Source organism: Sparus aurata, chromosome 1, assembly GCF_900880675.1.
Source record: "Sparus aurata chromosome 1, fSpaAur1.1, whole genome shotgun sequence".
NCBI lineage: Eukaryota > Metazoa > Chordata > Actinopteri > Spariformes > Sparidae > Sparus > Sparus aurata.
The window spans coordinates 13,343,697-13,371,569 of record NC_044187.1 but is presented as its reverse complement, the minus strand read 5'-3'; the positions used below and the strand labels follow the sequence as shown (position 1 = coordinate 13,371,569).

At 42.5% G+C, this 27,873-nt stretch overlaps 2 protein-coding genes across 4 annotated transcripts in view; one reads left to right on the top strand and one right to left on the bottom strand.

Annotated features, from left to right (window-relative positions):
• Nucleotides 1–46: 46 nt before the first annotated feature.
• Nucleotides 47–15,978, bottom strand: sh3d19 (SH3 domain containing 19). Of its 3 annotated transcripts, none has more exons than XM_030428913.1 (21): nt 15,773–15,978; nt 8,821–8,860; nt 7,618–7,658; nt 7,362–7,401; nt 7,139–7,271; nt 6,478–6,643; nt 5,348–6,388; nt 4,364–4,477; nt 4,097–4,209; nt 3,694–3,734; nt 3,378–3,591; nt 3,212–3,280; nt 2,949–3,092; nt 2,802–2,874; nt 2,564–2,694; nt 2,383–2,441; nt 2,057–2,292; nt 1,264–1,313; nt 901–1,087; nt 587–690; nt 47–495 (listed from the first exon to the last, which is right to left on the bottom strand). In XM_030428913.1, exons 1-21 carry the CDS (start codon nt 15,852–15,854, stop codon nt 388–390), a joined length of 3,186 nt encoding a protein of 1,061 aa, XP_030284773.1. In that variant the 5' UTR covers nt 15,855–15,978; the 3' UTR covers nt 47–387. The 3 variants fall into 3 exon arrangements, with proteins under 3 accessions (XP_030284773.1, XP_030284777.1, XP_030284762.1); XM_030428917.1 differs by having other exon boundaries at nt 587–693; nt 6,478–6,622; nt 15,773–15,977; XM_030428902.1 differs by having other exon boundaries at nt 587–693; nt 15,773–15,976.
• Nucleotides 15,979–18,949: 2,971 nt separating this feature from the next.
• Nucleotides 18,950–27,873, top strand: part of fhip1aa (FHF complex subunit HOOK interacting protein 1Aa) — a 35,564-nt gene continuing 26,640 nt past the window's right edge. Inside the window, exon 1 of the mRNA XM_030434115.1 lies at nt 18,950–19,307. The gene's annotated coding sequence lies outside the window, so the exon portion shown is untranslated. The remainder of the gene's footprint in view (nt 19,308–27,873) is intronic.

The window sequence follows — 27,873 nt, the reverse complement described above, 5'->3', positions numbered from 1 at the left end:
TCCATGCAGTCAGTAAAACAGGTTATGAAGGAAATGCAAGACCATGTGCAAAACAATGGATTTTATCAACCCTAATGAGAGAAACAAGACAAACCACTAGATGGTGCAAATGTACAGTACAAGCACCTTTTGAATCAATATCCAGGGAACTGAAATTGCCATACACCTTTTATAGTACTTATAACCATGATAAATTATTCAGTGTACATTTTAATTTCAAGTTAATGCAGCAGATACAAAAAAAATGATGTTGCACTACTTGGAGATGAAATACTGCATTCCAGTTTGAGAGTTCACTTCAGATTTCCACTGCTGAAAGCCTCTGCCTTCAGTGTCTCTTCATTTCCAGTCGTCCATCAGTGTCTCGTCTGTTCTGCCACATGACTATTACAGTACTTGCACATAGTTCTTAGGCACAAGGGCCCGTTTTCCTCTCAAGTCACCCTGGAACCATTCCTCATCGACGGACTCCAGATTGGTTATAATGTCCCCGGCCTGAGAGAGAAGGAGTGATGAGTTGAATGAATGGCAGTTCTTATAATATATATTAGAAGTTACAAATAATAAGGAAAAAAACATTGTAAACCTGCAGAGAGAGCTCTTCGTCACAGTCTGAGGCGAAGTCATACATAGCCCTCCCTCTGCTACCACCAGCAGTCTCATTCAGCTGGTTGTTAGATGACGGCTGGCCTGCTGAAGGGAATATACAGAATTAACAGACAGCACATTTATGATCGCATTTCTGTGCAACTTCACTGCTTATTTTCTCTACAAACCACATGGTGTCACTTAATATCTCTCCCTATTGACACCATCATAAGCTCAATGATGGCAACAGATTTAGAAGTGCTTAGCAGGTGATATATCAGCAGCACCACTGATGCCATGAGAACTTCATACCTGTGCAGCTCTCAGCAAACGCGCTGGGGAACATGCCCTCTCTGCCGTTGAGCCGGCCGCGGCTCCAGCGGGCGTCGACGTGCTGGCTGATCAGGATGCGGTCGCCTTGTTGAAAGGACAGGTCACCGTCTGAATTCCCGGCAAAGTCGTACAGAGCCACCACCCACTCCACCCCGGACTGAGACACCTACAGAGCGGCAAGACAGCGGGGGAAATTGTGTGAATGAGCATCAGTATAGTATTTTGTACAATACTCATCTGGAACACAAATGTCTGATGTTTTTGTTTTACAGAACACATTGGGCCCGTTCCAAAACCAACATCATCCTCACCGATGTGTGTGTTTATATAAATATCGGTTACCTGAGCAGGTTTGGCAGCTTCAGGGGCTGTACCTGGAGAAGCAACCAGGCCTGCGGGGGGGGAAAAAAATGTTGGATATGTTACTTAAAAAAATGAAATGCTTTGCCGTCAAATCGGGGAATAAAATATTCATAATAGACATACGCTGAGGAAGTAAGAACCATTTTTGTGGGTCTTGTGATCTGAGGGGAGTTTGTATTCAAAAGCTGAATACCTAGTTTGTTCTGGGCTTTTATTTTGGTGTGGCTTATTTCAGTAACTTTATACTGAGTGTGTTTCAAATTGGGATCTTGTAGGCCAATAAAATAAATATACAAAGTTAGTATTTAATTAATAACAGATCATTTTGCTGATCAGAAGTTCCTAATTTGTAGTTTATGTTTGTGCTTCATATCCGCTAGAATTTCACAGATACTGACAAAAATCAAATAAAACTTTTCCACTGGACATTTTCATATCTGTATTTTTCTGCACTCCTGGCAAAGGCCCTTGTTGCATGAGTCTGTTGAAGCTTCAAGTTCCCTGTAGAGAGACCCTCTGTAGACAGCTATTTAATGAAAGAGAAACAGAAGCACAGATTCCTGACATGCCACAGAGGGAGATGCCAGCCAACATAAAGAGAAAGGATGGATAAATGCTTAACACTGATGCTCTTTTGTTTCCATTTGAGGATCAAGAGGATAATATGTTAGTACATATTCACATATGTGTGATAGTTTCAAGTCACTCCTGGTGGCCAAATCATCACATAATGAAAAGAATGACAGAAGTTAGTTTTGGTGCTCATTCTTACCAGGCAGTGCTATCCTGGTGGACTGTGTCCTGGTGGGCTGTTGACTTGGGGGTTGAGGCAGATCTTCAATCACCTCTACAAAGTTAAGGGGGAAGATGCCGGTACTGGCGCCAACCTGCCCGCGAGCCCACTCGTCTCCAACGTACGCCTTCAGCTGGATCACATCCCCCTCGAAGAACGACAGCTCATCACTGTGCTCCCCCTCGAAGTCAAACCTCGCCACACATCGCGGACCACTTCAGGGGAAGCGAGAACATTTCAAACATCAGGACACTTCACGTGGACGTACAGGCTCATGCAAACAGCTGATTATGTAAAAACAGTACCTGACTGATGCCGGCGGCGGCTTCGCTTTCCGTTCAGGGAGGGGTTTCGGTGAATTTGACTAATTGGAGAAACGATAATCAAATCATCCTTAACCAAAGTCAACATCTGTAAATTCCAAGCCTTGTTGTCATCAAAGAGGTGACGGATGCTTTGCAACAAAAAAAAACGGCCGAAGCGTACCAGGACTTTGACGTAGTTGGCAGGAAAGAAGCCAGTGGATCCTCTGCAGGTGCCTCTGTACCACTCGCTGTCCACCTGCTCCACCGAGGTCACAACGTCTCCTGCTCTCAGACCCAGTTCTCCTGGACCCTCTGCAGAGGGCGCACAACAAATCAGCATCAGCTTTTTATGCCAACATTAACATAATCTAAACATGCATTTATGGGATTTCAGTTGCATTCATTTTGGACTGTGTCACCTGGTGTGAAGTCATGTATGGCCTGCACCTTAGAGCCATAACCACCTCCGTCTGACCCAGCTGTACCGGCACCCTATAGAGAGAGAGAGCATAAAGGTTAATGTATTGGAGCCCAAGGGTGGTACTCCTCTACGAAGGACAAGTTACCTGTGGCGGGGACATGCTCGAGTCGGGGTCCAGAGGAGTTATGACCTTGATGCGAGACTTGTGGACTCTGCCTCGGGTTTCTCCGACTTGGCACTCAAACACATTGTGGTCGATCTCCTCCAGCAGCAGAAGCACTTCATTTTTCTATTGAAAAAAGGCAGATGAAAGGTATTCACTGTCACTGAATCAACTCCCCAAATCGAGGCTTATGTAACACTTGCATGTTAAGGTCATATGTCAGCCGGTAAAAGCAGTTCAGACACCTGAAAAGAGAGTTCTCCTGTATTGCTCCCATTGTAGTCGGTGGCAGCAATCCCATGAGAAAGCTGAAGCTGGTGAAAGAAAGCAAAAATTATGAACAGGTGCTCATCAAGTGCTATTTAAAAGCAATGATTACAGTGCTCAGCTGTGCACTGGGATCTCTCTTACGGTGTATTTGTTGTAGAGACGGTGGCCTGGGTTGGGCCTCGGAGGTAAGACGGGTCCTTTCCTGTGGGGCTTCTGTGCCTGGGGTTTCGGGGAAGTCTCCCATGCTACCGAATGGGATCGACCCGTGGCCTGCAGGCTGGGCGGGGGAGGTCTTCCCGGGCCCGTTTTGGCTGGAGGTGGGCGAGGTGGAAGGGTTTTGCTCATAGTCAGCCTCCTGAAAAAAGCGACGCCGTCATTACCTTGAGCAAACTTTACGTCTTTACAAAAAGTGTCCAAAGTTAAAATTTTATGGCTAGATTTTTGTCTCTTCGCTCACCGAGGTGGTAGTGATGGCTCCGGTCCAGACTGGAAAGACTCCTGCGGAAGAATCCAATTGTGCATTTTTTATTAGCTCTAAAAAGGCAAAATGCACAGTCTAAAGCACTGGGAACCATAGAAACGAGGCCATGGCATAGCACTCAGTGGTTAACAGCATGCAATGTGTTCACGAGGCTACAATCCCTTCTTTGTTTGTGGATGCAGAAGAAATGAAGCAGGTAGGCCACAGAGCTGACAGACAAGATAAACCCCCATCGAGCGAGACTCTCTGGGCTCAAAATGCACCATGCCAAGTAGATGTACACCAATGGCACAAAATTAGACTCTAAACAACTTTAATTTGAGTATTTTTTTTGTAGAGGTTTTAGGTTTGTGACTGCTCAGTGTGATGAAAGCCTTACCTGGAGGGGGAGGACAGGTGTCTGGCTTTGTTTGTGGTTCACTGAGGCGTTTAGGTGGCCCACGGGCTTCTGAGGAGGGAGCGGAGGCGGACCGTCGTGAAAATTATCTGACACTGCAAAGAGAATGTGTCTTTACCACATCATACTGAAAACACATGCATGATTATTAAATATGCACAAAAAAAGTGTCACACATTGCATCCGTGCACACAGCAACAATACAGTAATCACAAGGTTTACTGTGCTTTAGAAGCGAGAAGGACTCACATGAACCGGTTTTGCTGGGGACCCTGATAGTAGTCGGCCTCCGTGTTAAACTTTGTCTGGTGAAGGAGCCTCCGTTACTGTCCACGCTATACTGAGGCTTGACCGGGATGTGATCTGAATGAAAAGTGTTTATGTGACACTTAGCAAAGTTTGGATGAAATTGGCTATTCAACGGCTAAATCTAAAGTGGTTGAAAAACAAAAAAATGGATAATGTATTACTCATTAAAGGTAAAGTTGACGATTTTGGGACATATTTTACCTATTTGCCAAGAAGTTAGAAGATTAGATCATCCTCATGTCTGCATGTGTGGTACGGAGCTCGGACCGTGACGCAGTTAGCCTAACGTTAGCATAGCACAGTGCCAGAGGCAGCGGGAAACAGCTAGCCTAGCTCCCTCCTAAGTATAATACGCCTACCATTGAATTAACACCTCGTAACTTATTAGTTTAACTCATACACAAAGAGGAATGTACAAAAATGACAATTTCTGGTAATTGGCTGCAAGAATTTCTGTCTTGTATCTGATGACAGGTTAGCGCTACCAAGTTAGCTTACGGACTGTCAAGACATAGTTACCGCATAACTTGAAAAATATTTTATGCTTTTAGTTTTGTACGGATTAAACAAACGGGGCATGTATTATTCAGTAAGCTTAAGAGGTGTCGTAGGCGTGTTTAAATTTGGATTGAGCCAGGCTAGCTGTTTCCCAATCTCGCTGACTAAGCTAATCCTCCTCAACCCTCAATTTGAAACCCAACATATGTTTACTTACTTTTCTATTCATTTCTCTTTCCTCTGCATTTTCACTGCCAGGTATTTGCTTTGATTGCTTTGTAGCATTATTTAAAAAAAGCTAAAATTACAAGTAAAAGGTTTATTTTATAATAAAACAATTGATTAATCATCAAATTAATCAACATATTCATCTTTAATTCAAATATTATTGAGTCAATTACACAATATAAATATAACACTACTCACTTGTTGGACTGTTCACATACTCATTCTCTCTGAACACAGAGGCAGAGTTGTGGTTGTTTATATTGAGGTTTGGTTTCAGGGGTTCCTTAGCAGGCTTCACCGGCGGTACAGGGGGAACTGGTGAAACATCCTCTTCGTATATGGCATTGGCTCTGGTCAATACAGAAGGGCGCGATCTGTTTGGGATGCCCCGCTTGTTGTGCAGAGTCTCTAGTTCATCTTTTATGGATAGTCCCACCGGTTTCTTTGGGGGCTGAGGGGGCTGAGGTCTGGGGGCCGGCGTTGGGATTTGGGGGATGTTTGTGGTTGAGACATTTTGACTGTCATCGTCTATACTGTGGTTGAACTGAGGTCTAAGAGCTACCGAAGGTTTAGCAGCGACTGGAGGTTTGATGGACGCCCTCCTGGGCTGGGGTTGAGGTTGTGGTTTGACCAGTTCAGCCTCCTCGGCCTGGCTCTCAAAGGCCTGGATCCTGGCCCGGATGTTGCGTTGACTGTGGCTAGTATTCATCTCGCCGGCAGCATCTTCACCTTGTAAGGCCTCGTCTGATTGACTAACAGCGTCACAGTTCTCTTCACACCCGTTATCGCCACCAAATACCTCCAATAAATCCTTTAAATACTCATTTGATGGGACCTCCTCAGGATCAGACTCAGTGTCGTCACAGTTTTCACTGAGCGAGACCAAGGTTTGAACTCTGACCTCCTCAGGGATCGCCGGCCTTCGGGATTTTATACGAGGAAGTGGAACGGGGCACTGAACGTTTTCTGTTTCTGAGGAGGCGGGAGTAGTTTCAGCAGCAGCGGGAGAAAGGAGTTTTGTAGGAATATCCCAGTGTACGGTGACAGAGCTGGTGCACGTGTGGGAGGAATCTGCTTGGTTGGGTGGCTTTACATCTGCCTCGGACTCATGTTGGTGCTCAGTGTCTGTGGATGCTGCAGGATTTGTCCCAGCTTTCTCATCTGATGGTGTTTCAGCAGCCGGTTCTTCGTCCTTTGGTTTTGGCAGTGATGGCCTCGGTGGTTTTTTCGGCTTTTTACCTGAAAGGAAACATGAATGAAAAACATGTTCAGATAGACCGAAACTTAAAAAAACGACAGTTTGGTACAAATGATTTTGGTTTGCTCACCAGCGGGTCTTTTCCCCGCTGACTGTGGGACAGCGGTGGAGGTCAAAGGATCAGTCTGTGTGGCACTTGTGGTGGTGCAGGTGGTCCGGCGGGGGGCTGCAGTGGGCTTGACGGTGTGCTCTTCCTGGGTCTTCTCTTGAATCACCTGGTCATAGGATGGTGGGGGCTAAGTCATGAAAAAGAGAGGCGTTCACACATCTGCACACATCATCTTCACGTACACTGTGGCATCTCTGCTTATGGTACCTGCCGAGTATGGTAGGATATTTATTTTTGCGTCATCAGGTCCTATATTGTAGAAAGAGAGGTATAAATGTAGTTGTTTTTTTTGTATTTTTTTTAATTGTAAAGCACATCTGGGTGATATGTTAATACAGTGTGAGTTTCAAAGACTCATCTACGTAGAAAGGCACAGTCCTTATTCAGAAACTGGGCCTTTAAACGAGCCGTCAGGACTTCTGTAAGATTGCGATGTCACAACTATACAGTCACGGCCATTGTTGCAAAAATAAAAATCGCTAGAAGTGATATGAAAACATGGTGGGCGGTGCCTGCTCAGGCCTGCGAGAGCTGACCAATCAGAGCAGACTGGGGCCGGCATTGTTCACCGATGAGAAAACAGCCAAGAGAACTCAAACACTGTCAATCAGACGAAGGCTACCTGGGAAACAGCCTGGATGCCTGCCGACCAGCCAGACTGAGGAGGAGGAGGAGGAGGGAAAACCACAGTGGTTCCTGGGAACCAGTTGTTACTGGCCAGAGGTTCTGCTGAGACGATGGTGATCTCTGGTCGCCTGAACCACAAAACCAAAGTGCACATGATTACAGATGATGTATTTGTTATTAATACTGGGTTTCTTTTTTTTGTCCTTTGCTCACAGTACCTTCTTTCTCTGGTGTTGTCACTCTGGGAGTTTGATTTTGCTGAAGGAAGAAAAATCACATTAATCATGTCTTAAATTTTGCCTTTAATATAATAATAATCAGATTTAAAAGAAACATTTTACATTGTGCTTTTGAATTTATGAGAAAATGTCAATTTCAGTTTCTGCAGAAGGGCTATACAAGGAATTAACCCTTAATGTGTTGCTGTTACGCAATCTCAGAATGTCACTGACCCTCGGGTTTAGGCAAACTTACTTCGTTTGATGGCGGCCCGTATAGAAGACAGAGGACCTTGGCTGAAAAAAAAAAAAAGGAGCAGAACAGGAAACCCATTTATCACCATGCTGCAGGGCTCATACAGACGAGCAGGTTCATACCTTTGTGGTGACTCAATTGTTAAAGGAGAAATCTCCTCGCTCAGCCGCTGGGCAACACCACACAATACGCTCCATTCATGTTGCTCCTTTATACAGGTGATGCCAAGTTATGCAGAGATAAAGGATGTAATGTGACCTCTAACTTTAAAACAGAAAGAAAATGGAGGGAAATTATTTTCAAAAAAGGCCAAGAGCTGCACAGAGACGGGCAAAAGGAACAAAGCAGGCTTACTTTCATACTTCGCCCTATATTACTGAGTGCAGTAAACATACGGAAGGTGTGGTTCATGTGGATACAAGATAGTTATAGACTAATTAAGGGAACAACAAAGAGGATTTAGTGAGGCAAGTATTTGTTCAAATGAACAAACACAGTTTCGGTTGTTCAAGTTTAAATCGATTCAAGAACAGAACAGAAATGCTGCTCACATGAAACCAACCTACCTTGGCGTCTAGCAGACGGTACCACATCCAGGTAAACACGGGACGAATGACCACTCAAACATGTTCGACACAGACTGATATCCCCGGGCTGACGGCCTCTCTGTCGTCATCGTCGTCTAATCCTTAAATCTCATCACATCATAATAATGCGGTCTTTGTGCTTACCTCGATTAAAAGGTGTCGAGATTAAAAAACAGTTGTGATGTGAACTGTTGCGGTGAACTCTCTCGACAGAGGAGGGTGGCTCATCATTACCACATATCCTGCTCATTAAGGACTCACTGCAGGAGGGTGATGTAAACCCCTCGAGGGGGGGGGGGAGACCAGCAATCCTCCCCTTCACCTCAATACCACGTGGTTTATTTAATTGATTATTCCTTAATGTCTGTAAACAACAACTAAAAAAAACTGCAGCATGACGTATTCGTCCCGGTGTTGACCTCCTGTCAGTCAGTCAGTGAGAATAGATCGGTGCATTGTTTGGCCCGTTCACAACCTCACCATCAGCAGATCTGACTGTTAAAGGGATAGTGCCCCGTCCCCGGCAGCAACACACACAGTTTGGTGAAACTAAAAACACCTGATAGTGGATCCGCAACTTTTGGGAAATAATTGGGCTGAAGGAAAAATGACCTACCTAGAGTGTAAATGATCCGACTTGGTTCTTTCAGGAAGATCTGCGGAAGGAAACAGAGAGGGACAGTAGTTTTAAAAGAAGCAACAGAGGAGACAGATACTGGCATTAATGTCATGAGGATTTATGTCAATTACAAGTACAATTTGTTATAGAAGTGTGTTACAGGAGTAAATGATAGAATAAACAAATGAGGGCGACTATTTTTTGTCTAATCCAGAAAATTTAATACCTGACAAATCAAGATGCTTTATCAAATCGATGCGAAAACCACACTAATATCTGATATCGCTATAAAAGCAGTCATTCTCATTCATTCGCAACTTTGCCAACAATATCAGAAATGTTAAAGAGATCATCACCACGGTTGATATTTTATAAAGCTTCATGGATTATATTGTTGTATGGCCCATTTCTAGTATGCTTGTACCAGTAAAGTGAGACGATCTTCATTGTTTCGATTCGCTGGCTTTGAAATTACAAACAAGAAAGACTGACTAAGTACTGACTTTCAGCTGTGAGGGTGCTTGAAGGCGTCCACCTCTGACCCACAGTGAGTAAAAACTGAAGGCCTTGTAAGTTTCTGTATACTGTCGCACATTTTCCACTAACTGAAGTTAATTGAGAGAGGACCATGATCCTAAATGTACAGGAAAGACAACCAAGACAATATTCAGTAACTGAGGACCATCAGGCAAAAAAGCTTCCAGAAAAAGATCATCATACCCTGCAGGGTTCCCACACCTTCTTAGACATCACCTTAAAGGGCACCTCAAAGACTTCCTGGGCTGTATTCTTTCAAAGTCAAGGACCCAACATGGAAGAGTTTGAGACTTGGTTCAAGGTCAATTACTTCTGCAACACTAAGAATTGAACAATGTGAACTGGCAGGCTTGACAGAAGCTCACAGACTGCTATTTAAAAGTTTTACTTTATGTCCCAACCATTGTTTAATTCAAAATGCTCCTTGCTGCTACTTACAGACTGCATAAACTAGAAATACAAGAACCTAACCCTCAACCAGCAGGACCTGCAGACAAACCTGGATGAACCAGTTGGTCTAAAGTGTGTCAGTGCTTCCAGATTTAACTCTACGAAAGAAAGCGGAGATTATGAAACCATGACGCATTATCATTTTTCCTCCATACAAAAGACTGCAAACGCTTTACATTCCCTTCTCTGTACATTTCATGAATTTACGTTTAATATCTTCTATGCATGTTAGTCACAGTTTATCAAATTACCTGTACTTTAGCAAACATCTAGCAACAAAACATGACTCGTAAAAACATCCTTTAACAGAAGTCCTACAAATGGCAGCAGTGCGGTCGGCAGATACTGAAAATGTGATTCTGTAACAACAGCATGTGTCCCTAAAGATTAGGAACAGAGGATGGTGTCATTTCCTGTCTCAATGAGTCGTAAAAGGATATTACTCTGTATCCTAACAGCCAGAGAGTAATATCAGTAATGCAAACACTCTGATCTAATAAGAATTCCTTTGTTTTCCTCCATATTTGAGGAAAACAAAGAGAAACTACAGTCGGTGGTTGAAGCCGGCAGTGCTGTGAACGCCTCCAGCCTGAAACCATGACCCCGATTGCAGTCCAATCCACCTGTCACACCTGCTGCTTGTTATCTGTTAGTGCCCCAGTGCTGCCGCCTCATGTTACACGTTAACATGTGAGAATGAGAGAGCTTCTGAACTTTCACTTAATGAGACAGGGGCGTTTTAGCAACTGGCAGACGAAGAACTAAGCCGCTCTGTTCGCAGTTTCCTTGTTAACGCGCAACCTGATTTACATGGCACGGTGGCACAGTTGTCTGGCTGTAACCTATTCACTCGTGCACCTGATGTGCTCTACAGAACACGTCTCTTGTGACGCTGCAGCAATGCCCCTACCTGAGAGGATATTAAAGGATTCAATTTCAAATCTCCAGCAACGGGTGAAAGACAAGGATTACGTCCAACAGGAACCTTCCTCCAGGTCCAACGAGGAGAGTGTGAAAAAGGACTCGCAGTCACACACCCACAGACAACAGAACAGAGGGAGGGCCCTGCGATATCTCAGCTCACCTGTGTTTACCTGGCGGGAATGATGAACTGGAATGTGGTCATTCAGGAAGTGGTGGTTGTGCCACACTACACGGCCACTGTCTTTTCCCCTTCAAAGTAAAATGTCACACTGCTCTGTGCCATCTTTAGCTGGCATGAGTCTAAAATCACTACTACTAAATTATGGTCATGAGGCAGAGTGTGTGTGTTTGGCTGCAAACTGAACGTGTATACCATCGATAAACGAATCAAACTTTACATAGGTTACATGGCATATTTCATCCTGGTTAGTACAGATGAACACAAAATAAGAACTGTGATGCAGTGGGGGCTGTCTCACAAGTAAGATGTCAAAGTAAATAAATAAATAAATAAACTGGTAAAGTTTAAAGATGTATGACTAATAATAAAAGCTACAAAGTTTGATGAGATCATTTCTGATCACAGAAACACTCCGGGCAAAATCCAGGAGCTTTTGAGCTCACTTTTTAAAAATATCAACACTTTTAACCGTCCCTCTGTTGCTCTGGGAGGCTGCACCAAAGGCTTGGAGCACATGAGCTCAGTGATGTCTCACCAAAGGTTTTCATTTAGCACTTTGAAAAGGTCTAAAGGCTCCCAGAGAGTCTGATGAGCGCTCCTGTCATCTTATATTAGGCCAAGTACTGATTTGAAATTGGTTTGGTGATAGAATGGGGGAGTATCTCTCCCCAGCAGCGGTGGAAAGAGTACTGACATACGACTACTACTACATTACATTACTGAAATATTACTCACTTGCAAACGTACATGGTGTTCTTCTCAAAGCTGCTCAGAGTACCAGTTACTTTTGAAACCGGTGATCTTTGATGCAGTATCAACAGCAGGCATTCAATCAAAGAAGTTTCTGTTTCTCCAAATCTTCGGTCTAAATTACTCCCGACTCCTGCTGTACAGTACTAGTATATGAACTAATATGAACATTACTCTCTTTTTATTGATAGAATATGCACTTTGATGATGCGTGAAAACATTTAAATAGATTTGGTAATATTTGAGATGTCGGATAACATTTTAGAGTTCACTAGTTGGCCCCCATTTACAATGATGTCAAGTAACAGTCTCTGTGGGCTCTAATGATAACTGCAACACTGAGACATTATTATCTCAGATACATTTTTAAAGAATGGAAGAAACAGCAACATGAAGTTATGTATCATGATCTACAAGCAGGAACAAGGAGACATGAAGCCTGTGGGACACCACAAGTAACAGGTCACATCATCTTTTTTATGTGAATGTAGGTCAGTTGACCAGCCAGTTCTTCTTCTGTGGTATTTGCCCTGTCATTACTTTCATCTGGTGTCAGTTTTTATTCAAACTATGATTCAAGCATCACGGGACACTTGGTAAAGAGAAAGTAGGAATTCTCCATTGGATGTGTCATTCATTAAAAGTCCAAAGTACCCAATCATCCAATTGTTGCAATTGTTGCAGTGTCTCGTGGGATAGAGCTATCCGTGCTATCTGTCTTGAGCTACAGGCTAACGTCATGAACGCTTCTTAAAGTTTGGGATTCTGTATTTCTAATCAGCATCAGCTCCTTTTGTATTCGCAGGCCGCTGACATCTGAACATGACACCAGAAACAGCCGAGAAAGCTGCTGAACTCAGCAGGAAAGGCTTTCCCTTCACAGTTGCAGTCTCACTTGAACACATGCTGACATTACTCAGCACAGCAACAGCCGTCACACAGCAGCTGGTGAAGCGGGTGGCAACAAAAGGAAAGAAAGAAAAACAGTCTGCCTCTGAGTGTCGTCCTGCACCAGACACAACTTCATAACAGCGAAGTCTGAGAAAGGATTTCGCTTTAGTCTTTGTTCAGTCTTTGTCCAGCTTTGGCATTTTCCAACAGGCACGAGCAAGTTTGCTGACTCACTTATAAATAATACCGTGTGTCACAGTGGTGGTATTTAAATAAGCACTCCAGCACAAAGTGGAGCATGCCAAACTTCATCTCAGAGGCAAATGTTGTCTTACAGCTTTAGTTGCTATTTCATTTTCTGATGTCCATTTTTCGTACCACATTTGTCCAGTCAAAATCTCCAAATTGTGATTGTGGGCATTGGGAAATAGATTATTATTATTATAATTTTTTTTTTTACACGTTTTCCTTCATAAGATGAGAAAATTCTCCTACTTCTTGAACTAAATCAACTTTTTAAAAAACCCTCTTTGATGAGCTGGAAAAAAATGCATCGTCACAGTTTTCTGAGCTCATGAAAAGTTGACTTTTTCAGAGACAAGTGGTTCTGACTGGACCGCAATGTACAAACATATGATGATCTTTTGGAATATGACACATCGCTGTAGATTTAAACTATGAACACGACATTAACTTAAGACTGAACTAAGGTTATGAATACAATACTTTTACTTGTAGTGAAGTATTTTCACAGCGTTGTATTAGTATTTTTTCATTGGAAGAAGGATATGAATACTTCTTCCATCACTGCTGTGTCATGTTTAAAGATCCCCTCTAGACGTGCTTAAAGACACTGACTAACTATGTTTTTCGATATGAAAGACACATAGAAAGTTCTTTTATCCTCTAAAGTCGTGAAAGTACATCTACTCCCTCTCCTTCATTAAAGATCCTCAATCTATGATGCAAATATGTGCTGTATCCAAAGAACTAGTCTGCTTCACGTGAGATGTCCATCCTCAGTGTATGTGTACTGCAGACTTGAAGTTTCTAAACTATTTGTGATGTCACAAATCATGCTCATAGGCCCCGCCTCTCTAAATCAGATTTTCAAGTGAGCGCAGAGAAAATTGAACACTTTCAGCAACGACTGTGAAGCCAGACATTCAAACATTCATCTGCGTAGACACAACAGTTTTCACGCTGTTAGACGGCTGTCAAACACAGATTTGGCCCCGACTTGGTAAACAAGACAGAGTTTGGTGCGACGAGTGACTAACACGGTGTCAGCACCCGGCGTGGACCTCTAGTCAGAGAAGATTAGATGTTGTCAACGCTGACGAGTGAGTCACAGCGGAAACTTCCCGAGACGCGCCGATGATGGCGCGGATCCACGATGCCACGAGCCAGTGTGAGTCAGAGTGCGTTATGATAAAACATTATTCTGAAAGAAAAGAAAAAACTGCGTCAAGTACGGACAGGCAGTGCTTGTTCATGACACAGCAGCCTGTCTGCCCGCAGAGACTGGCAGAAATTCCCATCCAGACAGCTGGTGGGGTCAGGGTGTGGTTTGTGAGGAGGGGGGAGTGGTGGCAGTCTGAGCAGATACACTGCAGATAGCTGGGCTGGGCACAGGGGTGTTCGAGGAATAAGCGTTTGTGCACCAGGTGTCGCTCAGGAAAAACAAGGACAAGACAACTGTTATCTCGACGTGGAACCGTCCTCTGGGGGGGAAATTCTAACTAAGACTGAGGCGGTTTCGATATTTGTGTGTGAGGCAGGTGACTGAAAATGAAAGTCGTGTTTGTTCATGAAATCAGAGGGGTTGATACCGACACTACGGATCTGCAAGTGAGACAAAACCGACAGGAACAAGAGAGTTGTTTCCTTCTCGGTGACAGATTTCACACTAAAGAGATGTGTGTGTGTGTGTGTGTGTGTGTGTCAGATTCTCTATAACCTCTAGGTGGTTGACTGGAGAGGAAATGGATGGTACTAATAAGGCGACAGACAGGTTTCAGCTCTGTTGCCTGCAGCCGTCGTTACTCAGGCACGAGAACATGTCATTACTGAACATTCCACCTGTAGGAAGCAGGGACGACACTTTTCTTAAGTGATGAGAGGACCCAAAAATAAATATTTGTTCCTTCAAATAATCGCTCATCAGGTTATTGTTTATGCAGCCTCACTGATTCCTGCTGAAGGGGAGATTTGTGTTTCATAGCAGCTGAAGCAGACTTCTCGAAGTTACACGTAAGAATCTTCAAAGTAATCGGATTACAATCAGTTTTATGGCGATCGCGACAGCCGTGGCCTAAGGCATTATGTTTTCAGGTTATCTGTCCGCACCGCTCTTGTTAACCTTGATATCTCAAGAACGCCTTGAGGATTTTTCTTCAGATCTGGTAGAAAGCTCAGAGAGTCAGAGGTCAAGGTGATTGTAGCCACACAAAACACATCTACAATTAAATATGAAGTACAAATATCTGACAGGATAAAATTATGAAATTATGAGATTTGACATCCAAAAGGTCAGAGGTTAAAGGGGTGCTATGTAGTTTTGGAGAAGAGATCAATAACTCAATAAAAATTAGGTAATAATACAAAGAAATGTTAATTATTTTATATAGCTGAATAAACAAGCTGTTCTCGGAGGACAATAAGGTCCCCAGAACACCATCCGAAGCTAGAAAAGTGGCAGGGTCCGCCACATATAAACACAGTAAGTGTTGTCCTCTAAGGTCACAGTTTGTTTATCTATTCATTAGTTTGTTTGTTTGGTTTGTTTGGGGAAGGTCAATGGAGAGCTTTCTCTTCTGCTTAAAAATGTCTTACCAAAACTGCATAATGCACCTTTAAAAATGCACTGTGACGTCATTATATGCTGCAAATACAAAAAAAAAAAAAAAAAATGTCTGGCCATTAATCATCACATGAATGAATGGAAAACAATGCCGCCTAGAATAGTAGGAGAATTACAAAACAATACAGCTAAACGATGTAAAGTACAAGTGATCTGTGGCTGATACAAAAAAAAAAAAAACTGCTCTCCGGAAGTTAATCACAGAACTTTTGGATATTAAATCCACCTAGCTCTCTTAAAAGTCGATATAAAATGCTCAGTTGCATATTTGTTTTTAAAAACGTGGTGTCCGTTAGTTGGTTCGGGAATCGGTCCACCACAGAACCGGCAGCCTGGTACTTTCCCAAACATACCTGTTGTTTGGTTTCTGGTCCGGACGTCCCGCAGGTCTCTGCGCTCCCCCTCCTGCTCCTCTTCACGCCGAGCTTCAGCCATCGAGATCCACAACCACGTGGAAATAAATAATAATAATAAATATATAGATAGAAAGAAATGAAACCAGGGGTCGTTTTCTAGAGGTTCGGTCGCCTCATCAGTGTCCGGTGTCGACAGGTCGGTGCGTCCTGTCCACTGTGGTTCAGTCGGTCCAGCCCACAGCGCCTCTCTCTCTCTCTCTATTCTCTCTCTCTGTCTGTCTGTCTCTCGCCCTGCAGTGGGTGGAGGTGATGGAGGTGGTGCCACTCACCGTCAGGACCCCTGATGCACAAAGCAGGGCGATCCAATCAGGCCAGCGCTGGAAAATAATCAAGTATATTTACTCAAGAGCTGTAGCCCACCTTTGCACACAAGTACTAGAGTAATTCCACTTTATGCCAATTTGTACTTCTACTCCACTACACCCCAGAGGGAAATACTGTTCTTTTTTTTCTTTTTTTTACTTCACTACATTTATCTGACATCTTCAGTTGTAAGTTGCATTACAAATATTAATTATACAAAATGCAAATCGTTAAAAAATTATGATATTTGTGTATTTATTTTTCATTACAGACTCACAAAAGGAAAGAAAAAAAAGAAACAGAAAGTATTTCAGAAAAATTCTAATATGCCACGTCTCCACAAAACCAGTCACCTCTTGTGACATATTCGGTGGTTCATTACTTAATCGTGTCATTATTATGAAAGCATTGTCAATCACCCCCCCCCCCCAAAAAAAGTGTAAAATAAGACTAAAACTATAACAGTTTGGAATCTATAGATTGCCCAACATGTGTAAGTTATAATTGGCTAAATGTAAACTCAAAACAAACTGATTCCTAGAAAACACCAAAGACATGACGGTGTCCTTTAAATCTATGACAGGACACCAGATACTTACAACAAGGACAAGGATGTGTGAAGTATGCAGATGTTCCACAATCATGTGTTGTGAAATATACTCTTGGTGGTTGAAACATGTGGGCGCTGATACATTTGTACTTTTATTTAGGCAATATTTTTTACTGATCTTAACAGAGTATTTCACACTGTGGTATCATCACTTTCAGTACTTTCTTCCCCTTCTTCCTCTGAGCAGATGGAGACACAGCTGTTGGAGGGGGGAACATTGCATTTCCACTGCTCCTCCACTAGATGTCGCTACAGACCTGCTCATCTTTTAAAAACAAACTCCAAAACAAAAGAAATGCATCTTCCATTTAAAATCAGAGGCATATATTTTCTTTTCAGTCTCGTATAATCAGCACCAAATACGTTAAGATAAGTTTGCTTCTGACTTTTTTTTTTTTTTTTAATTGTGACTCGGGCTAAATGTATCCTTCAATCAAGCATAAATGCAGGTTCTGCCTTTTTTCATAACTCCACAGTATAATTTACATGCTGGAAATCACAATGATCACGATCCCGCTGAACCGCACATGGAAACACTGAAAGCCTCCAGTATAAAAAGGCTTTATACAGAACCAATAAAATAAAGCAAGGGGTGTAATGTAGGGAAAGTATAAGACAAGAGCAAAACAAGCTTCTGAGGAAAGTCTCGGTTTTTGGATCGACTGTGCCGGGAATAAGAGATGCCTGTCAATGCTTTTACTCTGTCGTAGTTCAAGAATTGATTATAAGATTTCACCTTTAAATCACATGTTTTCGCTCCCACTGCTGCTTCCCTCCCTGCAAAGTCCTTCTAGCTGTTCCATGAGACAAAGAGCAAAGGTGACCGAGCTTTAGCAATCTAGGGCCCTCAGCTCTGGACCTCCCTGCCTGATGATCTGTGGCTCACAGAATCAGTACCATCATTTAAGTCACTTCTTAGAGTTGTAATATATACTGTCAGATGTGGCCACGTGTCAAATTAATATTAATGATACTGACTCCACTCAGATTGGGAGCTTGGGGACACTGGAGACGTGTTGGTGATGATGAGGTGACCAGTAGATATCTCTGCAACACAATACACAGACTATGAGTCAGAGCTGCTTTCAGTTTCTTCAACTTTCTGCTCATTATTTAAGTTAAATTGCGAATGTGTTCAACTCAAATTTCTGACATATCGCTCCTTTAAAAGGTATCCCTGCACAAACTTAGCTCTTTTATTATTCTTACACACTGTCTTATTGCCAACATGTCTTATAAGTTTATTATTTGTATTTGCATTTATTATTATTATTCTCTTTTTTTATGTGCCTCGGTGTATGTTTGAATCCTTTTTCCAAATCGTAAAGCACTTTGTAACTTTGTTTATTATTATTATTATTATTATTATTATTTGTATTTTTATGTTATAATTAATGTATCAATTATTTTTTGAAAACTATATTTATTGATTAATTATGTTGTTATGTATTTTCTATTATTATTGTTATTATTACTTATTTATTAATTATAAATAATTATAATTATTTATAATTATTAATTTCACATTACTATTAGTTTTTCTTATTTTCTTATTATTATCATTTTTAGTTTGTATTTCTTATAATAATATTTGTATTATTCATATTTATATGATCATATTATCATTGGTATTATTTTTCCTATAATTATTATTACTGTTCTCATCATTGTGGTAGTAGTAGTTGTTGTTGTTTTTAAGCGTGTAGAGAAATGAATGTCTTGTATTTTTATTTTAAGACACATGATATTTAATCTGTCATGTGGAGTAGTTCCTGTTCACTCTGTCTATTCTCGTATTTCACTTATTTGTCCATAAGGGGGCGCCATAATGCGGATATCGAATTACATTTTTATTTTAACTGAATTATCTAACTCTATCTCATATTGTCATGGTGTCTTGTTTAAAGAAAACCTTTCTCATGTTAACAAAACTCCCAAAACTCAACATCGTCCGGTCCCAAATTATGTTTTTTCTGCTTTTTGAAAAACTGGAACAAGTGAAAATATCGTTTCCAGAGAGATGTTTGGTACTTTTGGAGACTCATTTCAGTGTTTTAACGCCTTTATTCCTACAAACAGACTATCCAGTAATTTCACGCACGCGTAAAGAAGCCTCCAGGGTTTTATTTCTGATGAGGGGAAAAAAAAAAACACAGCCGGTCGTGAAGCAGCGCTCCGGCGGACGGAGGGACTGACGGACTGACGGGGGCCTGGTGGAGCTCAGAGAGGGAGGAGCGTTCAGCGAGGATCAGCACGGTGTCACCTTTGTGTGTGTGTGCGTGTGTGTGTTTGTGCGTGAGTGCGCGTCGGGGCAGGTTAAGTAGCCTGGTTACACACATAATACCTCCGCGCTCTGTTACGAAACCTGGAGGCGATGGAGCTGTGACCGGGAGCGACTGCGATCTCGTGTTTATTTTCATCCCGCAGTTCAGATCCTGAGTGTGTTCGTGGTTTTAAAACCTGCTTGCTGCTGATCGACGGCAGCGCTTCGTGTGTGTGTCTGTGTGTGTGTGTGTGCGCTCCGCTCCGTCCGAAACCAGCCGGAGGATCCGTCCGACGGTAAGAGAAGCAGGAGGAAGAGACGCGCAACATTTACGCGTGTTTGTTTGGAACTTTTACTTTTAATTTACATGTTAGATTTCAGCGTGATATTGATGTTTTGAGGGGTTGTTGGGTCTTGATGTGTGTGTTTGGCTTTCTTTCCCCTGACAGTTGTCTGTGATTGACATGTGCGGGTGGGTGGAAGAAGGGAAGGGCTGGGTGTGCGTCCTAGGGGGGAAAACCAGAGTCTTCTGCTGGGTTTACTGGTGGATTCCCAGTTTAAATGACGAAACTACTCATTTCCTTTTAAAGTTAAATTAAAAACAACAACAAAAAACCCCCCTCCTGCTGTGTTTCCACTCCTCTGTCCTCACCATAGAGACCGGAGTGGACCCACCCCGTCTCTAATCATAGTTCACAATTTTGCAACCTCGGCCAATAAACCAGTCAGTGCCTTAATGACATGTTTTCAGAGGTATCTGGTTTCGTAATGTTGCAGGGGGGGAAAAAAAAAAACAAAAACCGTGCAGTGCTCGCAGCGTCAGTGCTTCGGATCCACGTGTTGTTGTTGATGATGGCTGTTGGGAAAAGTTGTTTTACAGCCTCGCACTGGGAGTCTCAAGTTCAGCCTGCCTCTGATCAGTGGTGCTTTAAAAAGAATATATGACTTTAGGAGAAGTGAAAGTCAACCATACCAGCAGTAAAAGGGTAAAAGTCTAATGTTAAATGTGCAAAAAAGCATTCAAAGGTTATTTACGAGCAATACTTAAAGGGTAACTCCACCAATTGTATTTTTCAAAAGCACAATTGCAGGTTTTGCTGCTCCATGTGAGGGGGAGGAAAAAAAGTAGTTTAAAGCCTTTTTGTGGCTCCAGATGAAGCTGCATGTAATCTGATAATTCGCCTCCAGTGATGTCGCTCAGAAGCCCAGAAGTTGCATTGTGGGTAACGTAAGCGCCCAGTCCGCTGTTCTGGCATTCCACTATAATGTCGTCTAGCTGTGCCAATTTTGCTTTTACGTTGCTGGTTTCAAACAGATACTTTCAAACGCAGATCGCCGCATTCGCTTTGGGATGTTTTGGGAGTCATGTTGGGTTACCGCCGTGTAGTAGGGTTGCAGAAATCAACATTTGTCATGTACATTGTGTTCCACCATACAACGTACATTTTCAAGTCTCCTATCAAGATGCATGCCTGTCAGGTTAAGAACTTCACGGTGATACTGTGATATTTTCCAAAATGAAGTGGACGTCGAAGTGTAAATCAGCAGGAAAATGGAAATACTCAAGTAAAGCACAGGTGCCTCAGAAGTACAGTGTTTGTAGGTGGCATTCCCTCACTGTCCCTGCTTCACCTTCTGTTGTCCTAATGAGCTTTGAACTCAGATATCCATTGTGACGGAGACAGAATGCAGGTGGTGCCGAGTTACCAGCAAACATCATCAATGATTAACGGCGGGTCGTCTTGTGTGCGAGTGTCGTTCCTACACAGGTGTTCTCTTCCACCTGTTAAATCAATGTTGTTCACAGTAAACACCCCCCGACGTAAACCGAGCCTCTGGAGCTACGTTCTGGGGGAGAGAAGAGGTTGTTGTTCAGGTTTCTCTCTGCTGAGATTAGAGGATTCCCCCCCCCCCATCAGTTATCACCCGGCTGCAGGGAGGTTATTTTTCCACCTTGGTTGTGTGTTTGCGATCAGATGTTCATGAGATTTTTTAGGGCCGCAGCTCACGATTATTTTTTATTTTCGACTAAGCAGGTTATTTTGTCAATTCAGCACTTAATCGTCATTGTCTAAAAAATGGCAGAAAATGGTAAAAAAGCAGATCACAGCCCAAAGCGACCAATTCCAATAGTTTATTTAGTCTGATGAACGGCTATGTGAAATACAGGTGAACATATTAGACAGAGAAAAGCACCGAATCCTCACATTTGAATGTTGTAAGCAGAGGATCTTTGGCATTTTGCCAGAATGACTCAAAACGAACGGTCGATTATCAAAAATGATTGAATTTCATCCCAGCCGACTAAGCATTTCATTTTTTCAGCCGTTCCAGTGATGCAGCTAGGGAACATTTAGAAGATTTAAAGTATGGTTTCCTATGGATCTGTTGAACTTAAGTGAACACACTGAACTGAAACCTATCAAACGGTTGGCTTTTATTAATTTCAGAGTGAATTTTGACCGTTGTGCCCCATGGAGCCATCTGTCTCTCTTTTGTTTTGTTTTTTACATTAAGAAACAAATAAACAACCAGAAGTTCTCAGCACAGGATCCACTTACAGCAAAGTTTGGATAGCAGATGGTTCAGTTGTTGTCAGATGGTCTGTAGTCTTTCACATCCCCCCCCGCCCACCACAACAAACAGCCATGTGTTACCACGTGACCGAAATTCACACACCGTGGTCACGTGATTACAAAACCATCTCCATCTCCTTTTTTTTTTTGAGAACAAGTGTCCCCCGCTAAAAGATTTATGATGTCATCATCAAATGAGGTGGCTGCGGTCTCCGAGCTGCTCGTAAAAAAAAAAAAAAAAAAAAAAAGCTTCAGGAAGCTCTTTACAGCCCACCAGCACACCACCACCGGCTCTGTTCTGGAGTCTGTCTCTGAGCCAGGCTCGTCTCAAGAGGGAAGGGATGTAAATACGTCGGGGTCTGTCAGCTTCAAACGGCGTTTGTCACCATAAAGGCCGTGGAATTACGAGGTTTCCGTGATTGTAGGGAAGCAGTTCGGTGGGATTTTGTTGTTTTCGCCAAAGCTAAACTTAGTCAGGCCTTTTTTTTTTTTTTAAATAGAGAGAAATCTCTCTGATGCCGTCTGAATCTGTTCGGTATGATCCCTGTTGTTGGTAATTGGTGGCATGCTGCGGGTCCCTGCCTCCCGATCAGTTCCGCTCTCTACAGTAAAAGAAATGAAGTCAACAAGCGCTCCCACTTTTCATAACGGCTCCATAAACACGAGGGGGCTGAACTGAAATCCTGACCTGCAGTGAGAAAGCAAGTGAAGTTAAGACTTTTATGATTCGAGGGTTTGAAAACGGTGTGTGAGGAATGAGAGGAATGTGAGGCTAATCAGTCATCCGTATGATTACCAGTGATCTTAAGAGGGTGCTCAAATCCGATACGGTGGGAAGTCTGTTCAGCTGATATCAGTGTTCAGGTCCTGCGGCCAAGATGGTTTGCACACAGGATCTCTGTGAGTCTGCGGCGCTGTGAATAATGGTCATACTGATGTGATTAGATGTGTATGTTCAGGTCACAAGTTTGTGATTGGGGTCGGATTTGCTCCACCTTACCGTTCTGCTGCCTGTATGGAACACGCTGTGACGGGCAACCGTTTTCAGGCCCTCAGTTCAGTTTGGTAGAACTCGTGAGAAATGTAATTGCAGCGGCTCGACATGTTGGCAGGTGTGGGTGTGTGTTAGTCTGTTTCTCCTTTCCCACCGCGGACACAGCCAGCTCAGCTCTTTCCCGTGTTTGGGATTAGCCCCACCTTCCCCGCTCGCGTCCCAACGCTGACCCCGGAGGAACTGACAGACGACATGAAAGCAACGTAGAGACGCGACCAGCAGTGGTTTAAAATATTCTGAAGGTTTATATTTACCACTCTAGCGTTTTCGAGGTGAGTAGAACAAGCCCCCAGGAAGAAGGCCAGGATTTGAAGCCAGCCTTCGTAGTGGCCAAATCATGTAATTACAATGTCACCTGATGCACTGGGGCCCAAAATACTTTTTCCCATAAGCTTACATAGTAAAACAAGTGGTTGCAAAATGGCAGATAATTTATTTTGAGCATCACAGCCCCTGTGAAATGACTCGTTTGACTTGACATTAACATTGGAAAGTGTAGAAGAGCTGCAAGATTAAATCATCAATCATTTCTATTCAAGTTAGCCACGTGCTAATCCAGAGATCGCAGAAGATCTGGGTGATTGTCTGGCCGAGAAGTTGAGCCATTTTGGCTTCAAAGCACCACTGAGCAGCCTTCACAGGAATGAACAGGGCTCCACCTGCAGTGCTGTGTCCAGGTTTTAACGTAAGGTCCTTGGAGTAGCCTAGTTTAGCCTTAGCATTAACACTGGACCATGGAACAACGGCTAGCTTCGCTTGATGTGCCCACCTACGTTCCCAAAGTTCCTGCTTACATGAACAGAAAAGCAAAATGGGCAGTTCTAAGTGTCAGGGAGAGATCGCCTATGTGGTCTTTCTTTCCAAAACCAGGCGCAGTGACTTTGGAATCTCGTCATCAGTAAGCTTGCCAGTTTTTTACATTTCTGTTTGTGTGCAAATTAAACAAATTAGCTATGTGCTAATAGGAAAACTTTGGAATTTACTTTGGCTAAGTTAGCTGTTTTGGCTATTTTGCTAACAACAGAGACTTCAGCTCTTCAGCTGATTAATGATGTGACGTTTTAAGTATTTTATGGTAGGATATTCACATCGAGGTTTTGTTAGCAAATCAGTTGTTTATTAGTTAGCATGTGTTCCAGTTCAATACAAAGGATTACCCTCTTTCCCCACCGCATACAAACTCTTCACGCTTCTCTTGAGAGTATTGTGAAAAAGAGATTGTAACTGAATCAGGTTGAACCACTTCTGTTGTCCTTGAAGGAAGTGGAATGAAGGTACAAGTTTGGTTTACGGAGCTGCAGTTTGTCCTACATGTCACAGGAAAACAGGTTATGGACGTAAAGTAAGATATTCTTCTGGACGAGGTGCAAGAGGTCGACGTTTAGGAGCCGGCAGCATTTTACATTAGTTTGCATCTCTTTTGCATGGAAGCATATGAGGAAAATTAGTTCATCGTATAGGAGAAGTGTGCAGCCGCCTTAAGGCTGAGTCGACATGTTTCCTGTTCTCAAATAAGCTGTTTTTTAAAGGCAATAAAAAGTTTTAAAAGTGTGAAAACGGAGCTGAAACAAGAACAGGTTCACACCCTGGCGAGTATTTAACACAGCTGAGCCTGGCAGGCTTTTCGGTATGCACTGTATTACCCTCAAAAAACAAATCCTAGCTTTTTAAAACCACTCTGTTCTGGATCAAAAATCCTCTTTTCATCCAGTTTGCAAATTATGTGAGTGCTGCAGCGTGCTATCAGCGCTCTGATAAACATCTCTGAGCTTCACAGACAGACAGGCTGTATCTTCTGCCCTCCTCCCTCCGTTCCACATGCAAACGTGGTCTTCTTTTTTTCTTTTTTTATCGGCAAGTGAGACGTGATGCAAACGAGCTACAGAGGAAGTAGCAGAGATAGTGTTTACCCACGCTAAACACGTTCTTATCACTGACAGAAGCCTATTGTGAGTGTGGGGCAGGGCTGAGGCCTCATACCGACATGAAAGTAGGGGTGATGTCACCAGCCCACATTGTGCACGTACAATGCGTCAATTAGGCCTGTGAGGGTCGGAAGAAAACATGGTGAAGAATGTGTAGTGACCTTTGGTTTAAAGTGTCACAAGAGTAATGTTCTCACTGACATTTGGGTATCTGTTACACATATTGGGGTTTTTAAGGCAGATTTGGATATTTTAAGCTTCATTTAATGGCACAAAATAATTTTTTGCTGAAAAACCAAAACATTCATCAATACGACTTTGGCGGATAGTGATTTCAGGATCCTGTTGGGGCTGCTGCTTTGATAGGCCAAGCTGTGAATCCACCAGTAGAAGACGTTTGAATTGGAGCAAGGTATCTCTTATTATTTGCAGATTTTTTGGCCCTGTCCATGTTTTGACATACAATACACACAAGTGCGTATGTGAATGTGTATTGCGTTACCTTTGATGTTTTGTCCGATTCTGGTGCTATGTAGGCTGACAATTTGAATTTGTGACCAACATTATTCTGGAAAAGAACTCACAAGTAGTAAGGCGGGGAAAGAAGTACCAACGAGGTAGAGTTACGGGCCTCTCAGACAGAACGCTCGTCAACCTGGTGCAGCGAAAAGTGGCACGGTGTAAAGTATATATGTGGGAAATTCTGTGTGGAAAAACTGCCGGAGCCCCGGAGTCTGATGTAGGAAGTCGAAATTGACAGAATGTATGATTGTTATTCTCTTGGATAAGTTGGGAAGTTTTGGAATTTAAAAGGCCGTGACTGAACGTTAGAAATAACATACTGTGATTTATCCTCTGCGGTCCGTCACAGTGTTATCCAGGGTTACATCTTAAGAAAAGCCAGAACATACTGTGTGCTCCCATGATGTGCAAATGTTGACCTGTGCATGTGCAGGTGACGTCATACTTTGCCAGTGTCGGTGGCAGGAAGCAGGATACTGTCTCATCTGCTCTTGTTTGGAGTAAAATGTCTTATCTCTGCACTGTTGGCTGAACTTTTCGTGAAGTCTCTGATCCTAATGATGTGGTTTAAGGGCTCTTGTATCCTTCTGTTGGCCTCTTTAAGTCTCAATCATTTACAGAGCCCAGGACCTTTCCCTTCCGGGTGTTTGCCACTGCTGTGCTTATTGAAACACTCTTTCACCTTCTCCTCAGCGTCCTTCCCTCCCGGCTAAATGAAGCACCTGTGTGTGTGTGTGTGTTTGAACATGTTAATAAATCTCTTCTTGTGATCACCGAGCAATATGGCATGAACAACAGTTTCTGAAACCAGTTCCGAGACGAATACAGCAGCCAACACCCTGTTGGCCTGCCTTTATGTGCATGTGGACGCAGACGGGCAGCGTGGATCTGCTTACATAATCACGGTCTTATCTCATGAGTCGGTCGCAGTCATTATTTAACACCTGTAAAATATGCTGTGTTGTAAAGACATGTCTCTGACATGCTCTGTGGGGACGCTTCTTTGGGAAAATTATGATTTATGATACTGTTAAGTTCACAGCTAGCCTCAGGATATCTCGTTGATTCAGGGCAAATGTTTGAGAACATTAACAGCCACTGTGACATTTATTGGCTGGCGAGTTCTTAATTAAAATGTATAATAATTGTTCTTTCTTTATAGATTTGTCTGTTTATGACATTTAGCAGATCGTCTCTGTGTTCATTTGCCATTTGGGAGACAAGTTCAATCTAAATTTGTCTCTCCTGAAGATAAATGGTCGGACACGATGGTCAGTGTCCCACCGTCTGAAGGGAATTATAGAAACATGGATGAGAAAATGAATGGCTCTTTCCCACCCTGCTGTGTTGTTGATTGAATGAGGATGGTGAAGACGGGCACTATCTGGACTCCGTATAATAGCTTCACCTGTAGCGCTAAATATTTCAACAGCTGCTATCACTTTAAAGGGCCTGTCTGTCACTGGGTTGCCACCGGCCACCACCTGGTCACAGTGAGTTTGTCCTCTGTGAGCGACACCTTCTGCAGAGAGGAGACACTAACTTAGAGGACGTTTCCCTGTGGTAAAGTGTGTTTTTGCAGGTTTAAACATGATCATATGTACTGTTTTTGCTCAGCCTTTTATATTGGTATGAAAACTCATACAAAATGCCAAAAAATCACAGACACAGTTAGATAAATACTATATACCCTGTATCATTTTGTAATAAAACAGAATTAACTTAATTACGTCTACACAAAGGAAAAAATAAATTGATTGTGACAAAAATGGTAGGTTGGACAAAAAAGAAATCCAATCAAATTACACTTAAAGGTGCAATGTGTAAGAAATGGCCACCTGTTGAATTCATATTCCAAACAAATAGGGGGCAGCATATCACCACAGTAACCGCTAATTGCTGTTAGCTACTTAGCTCAATTAGCAGTGCAACTAGCGACCCAGACTGGGGGCTTGGAGCACTGACACGAGAGGAGGAGCAGCCACTATTTCTTCTCATTGTGTTGATAATTTAGTTAGTTATTTGAATGCTTTGAACAAAAAATCTGACATTATGACAATGACAATAAAGGATAGAAAACACCAAAAACCAACTATGAATGGCACTGTTAGACCTTGGTGGAGGTATGCGCTCTACTAACTCATAGATACCAGTTACCTAAATATGTTTGATTTAATTCATTAAGTTCCATGCTTTGTTCCCCGAGAAATTAAGGAAAATGTAAAAAAAAAAAAAAAAAGTGCCATATCTTAACAACAAAGTTTCTTGATCCGTCCCTTTATTTGGATCTGCGCCAACAGACACAAAACCTCCTTTGGCCAAGATAAATATAATACATTATATTAGAAAAATACATTAAACAATAAAGCCAGTAAAAGGAAATAATAATAAATTGGTTGCAACAAAAAAAAATCCAAAATATAATATAAAAGTTAGTGAAAGTTCCAATTAAATCATTTAGTAAACTTCAGTAAATATAAAATGGGGTCAGTGGTACAAAACTGCACTGTCAGTGGTGTCAGTTTTTTCTATAAAGGTTAGAGTTGAGATGATATCGACTCCTGACTCTTCGCTGATCATGTCCTCTGGATTCGCCTTTTTAAAAACTCCTGTTAAGCAGGAAAGATGATCCTCATTCTTGGTCGAGGGTGTGTCCTGCCCCGAAGCTATTTATCCAGGCCATGCCTGTGTGCATGGAAACCTCTGGGAGATGGCAGAAAGCTGACAATGCCAAAAAAATATCAGATCCTAACAAAAAATGGCAAAACCACCAGAGGTGAGCCTT